The 11463-nt window shown below is 54.6% G+C and overlaps 1 protein-coding gene across 1 annotated transcript in view; it reads right to left on the bottom strand.

Annotated features, from left to right (window-relative positions):
* Positions 1 to 5864: 5864 nt before the first annotated feature.
* Positions 5865 to 11463, bottom strand: part of LOC107143605 (gametogenetin-binding protein 1-like) — a 7348-nt gene continuing 1749 nt past the window's right edge. The window contains exons 3-6 of the mRNA XM_048805716.1: positions 10965 to 11091; positions 10625 to 10742; positions 7753 to 7892; positions 5865 to 6100 (exon numbers count right to left, since the gene is read on the bottom strand). Of these exons, the coding sequence (XP_048661673.1) occupies positions 6047 to 6100; positions 7753 to 7892; positions 10625 to 10742; positions 10965 to 11091 (439 nt within the window). The 3' untranslated portion in view covers positions 5865 to 6046. The remainder of the gene's footprint in view (positions 6101 to 7752; positions 7893 to 10624; positions 10743 to 10964; positions 11092 to 11463) is intronic.

Below are 11463 nucleotides of genomic sequence, written 5' to 3'. Positions count from 1 at the left end.
GTGATTAAGAAATATCCTAGCTGGGCGTGGTGAGCACACCTGTAATCCCAGCAATTGAGGAGGCTAAGGCAAGGGAATTGCAGGTTCCAGGTCAGCCCCAGCAACATAGCAAGACCCTGTCTCAAAATAAAAAACAACAAGGGCTGGCAATATAGCTCAGTGATAAAGCACCCCTGGGATCAATCCTCAGTACCAAAAAAAAAAAAAAAAAGGAAAGAAAGAATAAAGAAAAGAAATATCCTCCTGAGAAGGTGACAGCTGAGAAGTCCAGGGGGGTGGTAGTGGGTGACACTGATTCCTACAGGAAGAGTCTCCAAGGCAGAGGGAAGAGCAAGTGCAAAGGCCCAGAGGCAGGAGTGAGCGAAGTATGCCCAGAGGACAGCCCAGAAACCAGTGTGCACAGAGCACGTGGAGTAAGAAGGAGTGCAACAGGAGACAGGGTTGAAGGGGTAGGGAGAGTCAGAGGACCAGGTTTCCTCCAGGGCGGCATGTCTCAGCACTGTTGACATGTTGAGCTAGATGACCCTTTGTGTGTGTGGGGGGGGGACTGTCCTGTGCATTGTAGGATGGTGAGCCACATCCCAGGCCTCTACCAGTAAATGTCAGCAGGACTCTCCCAGCTGTGACCCCAAACATGTCCCTAGACAATGATAAGTGTTTCCCAAGAGACAAAGTGTCCCTCCCCCACCATTTGAAAACCACTGCTCAAGTGTCCTGTCCACCCCATCTGCCACTGTCCCAAGTCAGGCTCCTCCGTCCTCCACTGTACACCTTACTCTGCCATGCTCCGATTGACAGCCCTCTGTGGCTCCCACTGCCCCAAGGGTAACTGCCAAGCCACTTAGATGGGCGGAAGTGGCCCCATGAAATCCAGTCCCTGCCTAATTCTCACCACTCACCCTTTTCCTTGAGCCCCCTCCTCCTGCTAGCCACTCTGCTCACTCATTCTAGTACCATCCATTGGACGTGCCACTGCGCTGGACAGGGCTATGCACTATGGAGCAAACCTGCCTTCCTGCTGTTTGTCCACACCGGGGGAGAGCAAGTAAACACATGCTGTGGGTCCTGTTAGCCCTGGTGCCAGGGAGCTTAAGGACACCCAGGGTGGGGGCACTGCTGCAGCTGAGCTGCACAGGATGGGGTGATGGAGGGGGAGCCCGGAAGAGAGCAAAGGGCATCCTGGCACCGGGCAGGGCGGATGTATGGGAGGACAGGGAAGCTCTGCAGGTGATTTAAGGCCCCAGCGAGGGCACGGAGTGGGGTGTGGAGCAGGATTGGTAAACATAAATAGGTGGACCAAGAAGGAGGCCCGGGTTGAGAGCCGACTCAGGGCTGGCTCTGCCTTGGCCAAGAAGGTGCGAAGTGGGGTCCTGGTGCAGCCTGGGCGCTTTCCCATAACATACGGCTCCCCTGGCAGGCAGGCCCTGCTGCCCGGGGCTTCGCCTGTCAAAGGTTCTGCTGCAAGTCCTCATGGCAAAGGCGCCTCCTCCTGGAAGCCGTCTGGATTCCCCCCTGCTCCCTCCTCTGCGCTCCCCCAACTTGGGCTCTAGCAATATCCCCGGCTGGTGTCCCCTGCACGGTCCCTCCCGGATCTCCTCCTTGGGATCCCGGCAGGTTCCATTAAGCCGCGGAGGCGCGGAGTCCCGCCACCGGCAGAGAGCGAGGCCGGGGGAGCGGAAACTGCGCACAGTTCAGCGAGTCCCAGGTGCGCACGCTCCGTGGGAGCCCCGTGGCCCGACTGGCGTGGCCAGGACTCATTTGCTGCGCTTGGGCGCACACATACCCAGCCCGCCTGCGGGTGCCAACAGCCTGGTCCCGGCCTCCCACCGCGGGCACCCACGCGTGACCCGGCAGCCCACAGGCCTTGAACCAGTCCTTCCTGGACTCCACGCTCCGGACCTCCCCGCCCCACCCTCTGGGTGGGAGGTACCACCACGAGGGGACCAGATCGTCACTTGAGAGGTGCGGACCCAGGGCTGCCCCCTAGCGATGAAGACCTCAGGGACAGCCCTGCACCCCCAACCCCTTTCCATACAGTAGCAACCACAAAGGAGCGGGCCAGCCATGCCACCCTAACTGGCTTCCCTATCCAGGCCCCGCCTCTGGCAAGGGAGGCTTTCAAAGTGTAAACCACATCGCCCTACTCTGATAAAATAAACCCCCAAATCACTGATTAGCAAAGTACATCAATCATCTCCTCACTTTCCTTCCAACCTCACCCCTGATTCCTCCCTCTCCCATTCACTCCCTTTTAGCCACAGGGATCTCCTTCAGGCTTCTCAAAGACATCCATTCCCCCCTCCTGCCTCAGGGCATTTGCACTTGCTTTTCCCCCCCTTTACCTGTAATGCCCTTCTCCTGGATATTCCCAGGGCTCCCTCCATTGCTTCCTGCAGATCCCTCCCTATATACAACCTCCTCAAAGAGACCCTCTCATCCCATCACCCTCTCTAAAACACCATCTCTAAAGTCCTATCCCACTACCCCACCTCATCTTTCCTCCTAGTCACCTGTCTTTCCTCCTAGTCACCCCCTGACATATTAGTTTATTGTTTGTCCCACCAGCAATAACTGAAGGCCCTGAAAAGTGGAGGTTCCCCCCACCACAGGGCTGGGGACCCAACTCAGGGGTGCTAGGCAAGCTTTTTGCCACGAAGCTAAATCTCCAACCTCAAAAGTAGAGGTTTCTTATGCTTTGTTTAGTGCCCAGAATAAGATCAGATATAGCAGACGCTTAAGGAAAAACATTTTTTTTTTTTTTTTGGTTCCATGGATTCTTTGGGAACATTCTGAGCCAAGCAGCAATTTTTGTTTGTTTTGTTTTTGATTTGTTTGGTTTTGGTGCTGGGGGATTAAAGAGCCAAGAACTCTTCATTCAGCCCACATGAGAAGCCTGTGATTCACCCATTTCGCAGATGTGGAAACAGATTCAGAGACTGGTCTAGAGCCTCCACTGAGTCTCTCCCCTGCCTTTCTACTCTCCATCTAACTCATTGTCCAGCTGTGGAAGAGTGCAAGTGGCTTTGCCCTCCCTCACTCCAGGACAGGCAAGGCTGACCGTTGGCTGGGCTCCCACACAGGGCAGGAGGCACCGTCTCCCTTGTAGATCCTGGGTCCACAAAGAGAGGTCTCAGGCATCTCCTGGGGTGAACAGGCCCACCTTTGACCCCACCCATATTTCCCCAGTAAGACCCACCCTGGCCCTCGCTTCCAAATGCGTTCCAAAATATCCTTTCAGCCTTTCTTTCAGCTTCCACTGAGTCCCAAAAATATCCTCTGAGCGGACTGGGGTGGGGGGCGGCTTTTGTGCCCTCATTCCATAATACGTCAGGGGGTGAGGCAGTGAGAGAGGGCGACATTTGGCAACAGAGAGAAACAGACGGGAACACACAGATTCACGTAGACCAACAGAGAGAGGTGGGGGACGATGGGAGAGAAGGGAGGAACCAGGAGAGCGAGGAGGACACTCCTGTCCTCATGGACCTGACCAGGGCCACTGCCAACCCAGTTGGCCCTGGTGAGCAAATCAGAAAGGCACCACTCTGGAGGACACAGCCCTGTGCCAGGGAGCAGGACGTGGTGAGCTGAGCCTGGTGGACTGGGTTTCAGAGCCCCCTGGACCTTCAGCCAAGACCCTGGCACAGGGCCCAACCTACATGGTGTGCCTGGAAGACATCCCTGCTATCTGCACACCGGGGGAAGGCAACTTTGAAACTGACCTTGAACCTCTGCACTCACCCATGGGATCTTCCCCCAGAGTAAGTCCTTGCACCAGGTCACCCCTGCCATGGTCCCCACGAGTGCCAAGCCAGGTCATTCACAGAAAACTGCCCAGGACCTGTGGGGCTGGGAGGAGGCCCTCGTTCCTGCACCAGCACACAGATCCTTGTCCTGCAGCAGAGACAGCACCAGCGTGCCACAAGGCCCAGCCCACAGCTGGGAATCCCAGGAACTGAGAGGACGTGCCACAGTCTGCACCACAGACTGGGAGACAAGGAGCAGAGAGGAAAAGGGCTTCAAGGTTCCAGAGGACCCACCATCTGCCCTCCAGGCCCCCACCCTTCCCGAGAGCCTACACTCTGGGAGGAAATGATTAGCAGGGCCATTAGGGCACAGGTGAGTCATCTGGTCACAAGGCAGCCTCCTGGCTGACTCAGAGGCTGCAGATGCCCTTCCACCAGCCCTGCTCCACTCTGAGTCAAGGGCTCCAGGGTTCCTGGCCAGGAAGCCCAGGAGAAAGACCCCCACACACTGCAACCCATGAGAAACTAACCCTGGCTAACATCCCCAGCCCCCTGCAGGCTTCGGATGGGAAGTGGGATTTTGGACCCTCAGCAGGCTGGGTTGGGCCAGGACATCAGCTGCTGCAGTTTCCTTCCCTCCACCCTAACATGTGGCCACAGGGCCAGTCACCTAACAGCTGTTGTTCTCAATCACAGTGATTATTAAGGGTGGCCTGAAGCAGTGGCACAGGCCTATAATCCCAGCAACTCAGGAGGCTGAGTCAGGAGGATGACAAATTCAAGGCCAGCCACAGCAATTTAGTGAATGCGGTCCCCAAAATAAAAAGGACTGGGGATACAGCTCGGTGGTAGAACATCCCTGGACTCAATCTCCAGTACAAAAAAAAAAGAATGGTCACCTCGTTCTGTGTTGAACTTCAGTTCCACACCAGGCCCCAGACTGGACACAGAGGGGACACATGGGAAACATCAGACCAGCTTCCTTGGATAACTGTCACTCTGGGAAGAATGGAGGCAACTGAGCTTTCTTATACATATATTGGGGTTGCTCAGAGCCTGGGACTGTGGAAAAGGAAGAGTTGGGGCCCCTCTGGGATCAGCAAGACCTCCTGGAGAACAGCACCCCCTGGTGTCCAAAAAAGTCCTGGCCTTCCTGCCCATGGGATCCTGGGAAGCCAGCCTGACCCTTCCATAGACCATTAGGACGCATGATTATGCACCCTCATCCCAAGCCTCCCCTCACTTCTGGAATCAGACAGCACTGGGCCCTCCAGCAATCTGGACCTCTCCTGAGGCCATGCCACACCCCTTTGACCTGTCCTTCCTGGAATACCCAGAGGTGCCCAGCCGTGAGCATGGCACAGCGTGGGCCCTGCCCTAACCCCATACCATGGGCTTGCAGGGGATGGGTATCCCAGCCTGAAGAGTCACCCCTCCTACATCAAACCCAGGGACTAGCCAGGTGCAGTGGGGGCACGCCTGTAATCCCAGAAGCTCACGAGGTGGAGGCAGGAGGATCGCGAGTTCAAAGCCAACCTTGGCAACTTAGCGAGGCCCTAAGCAACTCAGTGAGACCTTGTCTCTAAATGAAACACAAAAAGGGGCTGCAGACATGGCTCAGTGGTTAAGTGCCCCTGGGTTCAATCCCCAGGACAAAAAAAAAAAAAACCCAAAAAAATAAACCCAGGGACCCCCTCCCTCACCTGCCCCCCAGCCCAGTCCTCCTAAGGCTGGTCCCCACAGTTCCAGGGCCCCTTTCCTGGCTTTGTCCCTGAGCTGGCTGGGCAGGAACTTCCTGTTGGAGAATTCCCGGATCCTCCCTGTGAGGCCACAGCATGGCTGGGAGCAGCGAGGGAGGGAATTCAGAGATGTTCCTCCTAACCGGGCAGAACTTGCAGGCAGCGGGGAGCCCAGGGCTAGGGGTCCTTCCCCACCCCCGGTCAGGCCTCCCTGCTCTCCCCACTCAGATGCTCTGCAGCCAGCACTGTGCTAGCATCTCTGGGCACAGACTGGGGACTCAAGTGAGACCCCAATAGACTGGTCAGGGATGAGGGGGCAAGGTCCAAAGACAAAAGCCACGGAGGCCAAAGGCAAACCAGGTTTTTATTAATAACATCATAGGCCCGAGTCTTATGGGTGGGGACAGTATGTTGGGCCACCCTCCAGATGCGTGGACACTGTTCATTCCAAAGCCCCCCCCCAGGCTCTAGGGGCTTCTTGGATGTGTCCTGGAAGAGCGACGTGTTCCTACTACAAGTGGGCCCAGGGGTGTGGGACAGGACAGACTCTGGCCAGCAGGGGCCTCACTCCGGAGGAGGCCAGTTTCCCATCTCATCGATCTCCTCGAGGAGCAGATGCTGAGGGGCAGAAACGGAGAAAAGGAGATGCCTCCGCACCTGTGGGCTCCTTCCCTTCCCTGCTCTGCACACCAAGACCCTCCCCTGCTCAGGAAAGAAGCACCCCAGAGCCACCTGTTCCAGAATCCCAAGGCTGGCTGGGTGCCACCAACCCGAGCTATACCTCCTTGCCATAAAATGGAGACTCCATTCTCTCTTCAACTTGGGGGGGAGGGGTTCCCTGCAAATCCCAGGACCCAGGTACTCCAGCCAACCCCTTCCCTCCCTCACCTCTGCCCTGGAATCCACACCTAGGGGACTCTGCACCCTTCCCTCCCCCAAGCCCCCAGCATTCTCCAAAGGCCAGGAGGTGGGACCCTGAAACATTGTGGATGCAACTCTGGCCCCAAAGCAGGGACTGGATAGGACCCCACTTGTATCACCCAGAATCTCCTCGGGGCCCTTCCATGCTGCTCTGCTGCTCAGGCTGCCCCAGGACCGGGAGCCCTGGGACAGGAAAGCCTGGCTCAAAGGACAGTTCAGAAGAAGAGGGAAGGAAGGTGAGGGGGAGTCCCAAGATTAGAGCCTTTTAGCATGAAAGGGAAAAAAAATGAGGGGCCTGCCCCTTAAAAGGGGAACTTGTGTGTTGTTCTTTTTTTGGGGGGGGCGGTACCAGGGATTGAACCCAGGGCACTCAAGCACTGAGCCCCATCCCCAGCCCTATTTGTATTTTATTTAGAGACAGGGTCTTACTGAGTTGGTTAGCGCCTCACCATTGCTGAGGCTGGCTTTGAACTTGTGATCCTCCTGCCTTAGCCTCCCAAGCCACTGGGATTACAGGCGTAAGCCACCGCTCCTGGCAAACTTGTATGTTATGGATGAGAGGACACAGGGCCTCCCATGACCTAGGCATTCAGGGAGGTTCAGGACAATGGGAGAGTACCCCAGTGCCCAGTGTTTATAGTAATCACTACCTCAGGAGGTGAGGCATATGCCACTGTCCCCAGTGTGGCAGGGCCTTTAACTGTAGACCCTTGAAGGCTTAGAGTCAATGTCATAGAGCAAGTAAATGCCAGAGTTGAGACTTTGCTTAGAGATGTTGGCCTCTCAACCTTGGGCTCATTCTTTCTGGAAGCCACATGGACATGGCAGGGGAGAAATCAACTCAAAAGGGCGCTGACGCGTGTTCCAACAAGAGATCCATCCAGGCTCGCAGAGGAGCTGAGACAGGCCTAAGCTTTCATGGTGGGTGTCAAGGAGGGAGAGCAGTGGCTGGTCCTTGGTCTGCCCGGTGGGGTTGCTCTCTAGAGCCTCTGGGTGCTTGTGAGAATGGGTGAGAACAGGGGAGAGAATAGAAGAAGAGCAATATCGCGCTCTAACATGATTTCAGCCTGTCTAGACAAATCCCCTCATTGTTCATTCATGACTCTGGTTCAAGTGAGAGATGACTGAGGAAGTGGGGGTGGGTGGGTGAGGATGCACACATATGTGTGTCTGTGCCTGTGCATGTGAGTTCAGGGTCAAAGGGTCCTGAATTCAGAAATGCTACAACTAAAAAGGGGTCTTCCCCAACCCTACCCAGGCAGTGGGGGCTGAGCCCCGAGGAGGTGGGAAGCCTCTTTCACCAACGCCCTCAGGCAGGGGCCTTGGTGGTCTGGGGTGGCCAGACATACCTGGCCATCCACCATGCCAGCCTCCTCCAGGGTGATCTCTGGCCAGGTCAGCAGCTCCCGGCCCTCTAGGCTGCCCATCTTCCAGAGGTGAGCCTCTCGCTGTACTGCCAGAAGTTTCTTCAACTCCGACTCCACAAAACCTGAGAGCCAGAGAGATGGGCATATGTGAGATTGTGAAATATGTATTTGGTCTTCATCCTGTTTCCTGGCATGCAACTCCTGAAATCCTTGGCATCTTCAAAGTGGTAAGTGTCTTTGGGTATGTGGATGGATGACTGAGAGCTGACAGCCCTTCTACAGCTTGGGGATGCCAGCTGTCACCTGAGAGACCAAGGTGGTTTCAGAGGGTTGGGACTTTGACCTCTGCAAATCCAGCCTCCAGGGAGGGGAGAGGGGATGAAGGTTAAATGGATCACCAGTGGCCAAAGATTTAGTCAATCATACCTATGAGAAAGCAAAAGGATGGATCTTGGAGAACTTCCGGGTGGCTGAATTGCTGGGTAGCTGGGGTGCAGTGGCCAGTGGCCAGGAGAGGGTGTGAAACCCCCAGGCCCTGCCCTAGGCTTCATCTGTACCCTTTGTGATATCCTTCATAATAAACAGGTAAAGGTAAGTCAAATGTCTCCTCTGTTCTGTGAGCTGCTCAAGCAAGTTGAGCTTGGGGAGGGGGTCACAGGAACCCTGACTGGTAGCTGGTTGGTCAGAAGCACAGATAAAACAACCTGGCACTTGAGACTGGCATTTAAAGTGGGGGACATGCCGGGTACGGTGGCCTGTGCCTATAATTCAAGCAACCCAGGAGCCTAAGGCAGGAGGATCAGATGTTCCAGGCCAGCCTTGGCAATTTAGCCAGTGGCTGAAGTAAAAAATCAAAAGAGCTGGGGGTATAGTGCAGTAGTAGAGTACCCCTGGGTTCGATCTCCAGTATCGCAAATAAATAATGTGGAGGACAGTCTTGTGACACTAAGTCCTCAACCCGTGGGATCTGATGCTCTCTCTAGGTAAACAGTGTCAGAGCCAAATAGACTGGAGGACCCTGGGTGGTTTCCTCTGCAGAACCTGAGGAGCTGCTAGATGGCTTCGAGCGTGGGGATGTACTGCCACACATCTGTATCACAGTATTTTGTGTTATGACAGCGTAGGAGAAACCGAGTTTGCTATTCCAATATTCCCAGAGCATGAGAACACAGGAGCAGAGTGGAACCAGGTGCTGGGGACCCAAGGACCAAGAGAGGGAGGCTGCTCTTCCAACCTCACTCCAGCTCGGCCACCCAAGAACGCCCCCTCAAAGCTCTTCAGTTACTGGGAGCCAGCCAGGCCCTCCTACCCCAGGAAGGGGGGCTCCCTCTTGCAAAACAGAGATGTGCGGCTGCTCCTGGGCAGAGCATGGGGGGGTAGATCTCTTCACCCACATACTAAAGAGCTTGGACCCAGCCCCTGTGACAGGAGCCTGTAATCCCAGAGGCTCAGGAGGCTGAGGCAGAAGGATCCCAAGTTCAAAGCCAGTCTCAGCAACTTAATAAGGCCCTAAGCTATTTAGTGAGACCCTATCTCTAAATAAAATATTAAAAAGGGCTTGGGGGCTGGGAATGTGGCTCAAGCGGTAGCGCGCTCGCCTGGCATGCATGTGGCCCGGGTTCCATCCTCAGCACCACATACAAACAAAGATGTTGTGTCCACCGAAAACTAAGAAATAATAAATATTAAAATTCTCTCTCTCTCTTTAAAAATAAATAAATAAAAATAAAATAAAAAGGGCCGGGGATGTGGCTCAGTGGTCAAGTGCCCAGGTACCACACACACACACACACAAAAAAAAAAGCCTGGATCTGTTAGTTCAATTCCAGCTCTGCTCATTATTAGCTGTGTGACCTTGGACATATTATCTAATGTCTCTGTGCTTCCCTGCTATAAGTGGTGATGATAACAGGACCTACTTCAGAGTTGTAATCTACCATTTTATGAAAAGTGCTTATGTGAGGGTCTGGTCATCCAGTGATGGCTAAGTAAATGTCAACAATGACTTTTTGGGTTTTGGGGGGGGGTTTGGGAGGTGAACGTTGGTGCTGGAAATTGAACCCAGGGGCCTCATACATGCTAAGTACTCCCTCTACCACTGAGCTACACCCTGGCTCAACAATTTTTTCTTTCATTTGTTTTCTTTTTGTGGTCCTGGGTGTTGAACACAGGGCTTCATGCATGCTAGATAAGCCCTCTACCATTGAGCTGTATCTCTAATCCCAGTGCTTTGTTTAAATTTTAGTTTGAGAAAGGGGCTCCATAAGTTGTCCAGGATGGCCTTGAACTTGTGGTCAATCCTTCTTTCAGTCGATTCTCCTACCTCAGGCTTCCAAGCAGCTGGGATTACAGGCCAACAGTGATTTCTGTCATATATTCTTTTTTGGTTTTGGTGCTGGGGATTGAACCCAGGGCCTTGGGCATGCAAGGCAAGTACTCTACCAACTGAGTAGATCCCTAGCCCCTGTCATACATTCTTACCAATTCTGATCCAACTGTCCTTCATGTTTGGGGCTGTATTAGGAGAGAGGACTCTCCAGGGCTCTGACACAGCAGTGCATGAACCAGGTACTCCTCCCAAAGAAATAAAACCTCTGGGCTGGAGAAAGTACGGTGCTCGAGTGGCCCCACCCCAACCCTGCAGCCTCAGAAACCCTGAGGGACCCTTGCTGGACCTAGAGACCTCCAGCCCCATAACACACAGGTCCCCCCATCCCTGTTGGTCATCTTAGGTCCTCTGATGCCATCTGGTGGTCAATGCTTATATTGTACTCTTGGACTGAGTGCAATATAAGGGGGGCTTCCTGGGTCTGGGAACAATCTGGGAGGTGAGGGGTGGGGTGGAGAGTCTTACCCACTGTATCTGTGGACCTAAAAGTCTTGTGCAGTGGTGACTGGAAGCCAATAATTCTTGGGACACAGAGCTTGAATGAATTGTCCTCTTCCTTCATTTCCTCTTCCTCCCCTTTCTCCTGGAGGGGCAAGCCTTCCTTGAGAGGAAACTGATGGCCTGCCAAGTCTCTGAGCAGGTGCGGAGGGCCAGGACCCCGAGCCTGCAGCCCCCACCCTCCCTCAAGAAAACAGAAAGTAGGAGAGAACAACAGTCTCCGAAGGTGAAGAAAGGGGACTGTTCCCAAGGGACCAAGCCACATAGCCTGGGCTCAGCCAGGACCCCACCCCCCACCCCCACAGACCTTGACAATGGCTGATTTCTGGAGCTGCTTGTACAAACCAAGGAGGCAGTTCCAGGGAGTTCCTGCCTTGGAAGAGGCCAGCCTGAGGTCTCCTGTGAAAGGACAGCAGTCACTGATGAGCAGGAGGCTGGGAGGAAGGAGGGGTCCCGGGGCAAGGAGGTGGGGCAGGCTGAGCTGAGGGCAGGGTTACCAAAGGGTTCTTTACCAAACCCTTGTTGTGTGCCCAGTTTTAGGCACCCGAGGAAGCCACCTTGGTCAATCCTTGCAACTGATTTATTCTCATTTTATAGATGAGGAAACTGCTGAGGTTAACAACACGCCACCATCCCACAGCCTGACGGAAGTGGGCTTCGAACCCAAGCAGTCTGACTTCAGCATTCCTCAGAATGGGTCCTGTGGGCTGCCAGGCCTTCCCCCTGCACCCCTCGGCCTAGGGCCACCATTACTCACCATCAAGTAGGCACTCCTCCTCCTCCTCCTCCTCCTCCTCCTCCTCCTC

The sequence above is a fragment of the Marmota marmota genome, unplaced genomic scaffold, assembly GCF_001458135.2.
Source record: "Marmota marmota marmota unplaced genomic scaffold, marMar, whole genome shotgun sequence".
In the NCBI taxonomy this organism is placed as follows: domain Eukaryota; kingdom Metazoa; phylum Chordata; class Mammalia; order Rodentia; family Sciuridae; genus Marmota; species Marmota marmota.
The sequence above is the reverse complement of the archived record's forward strand: the minus strand, read 5'-3'. Positions and strand labels throughout refer to the sequence as shown.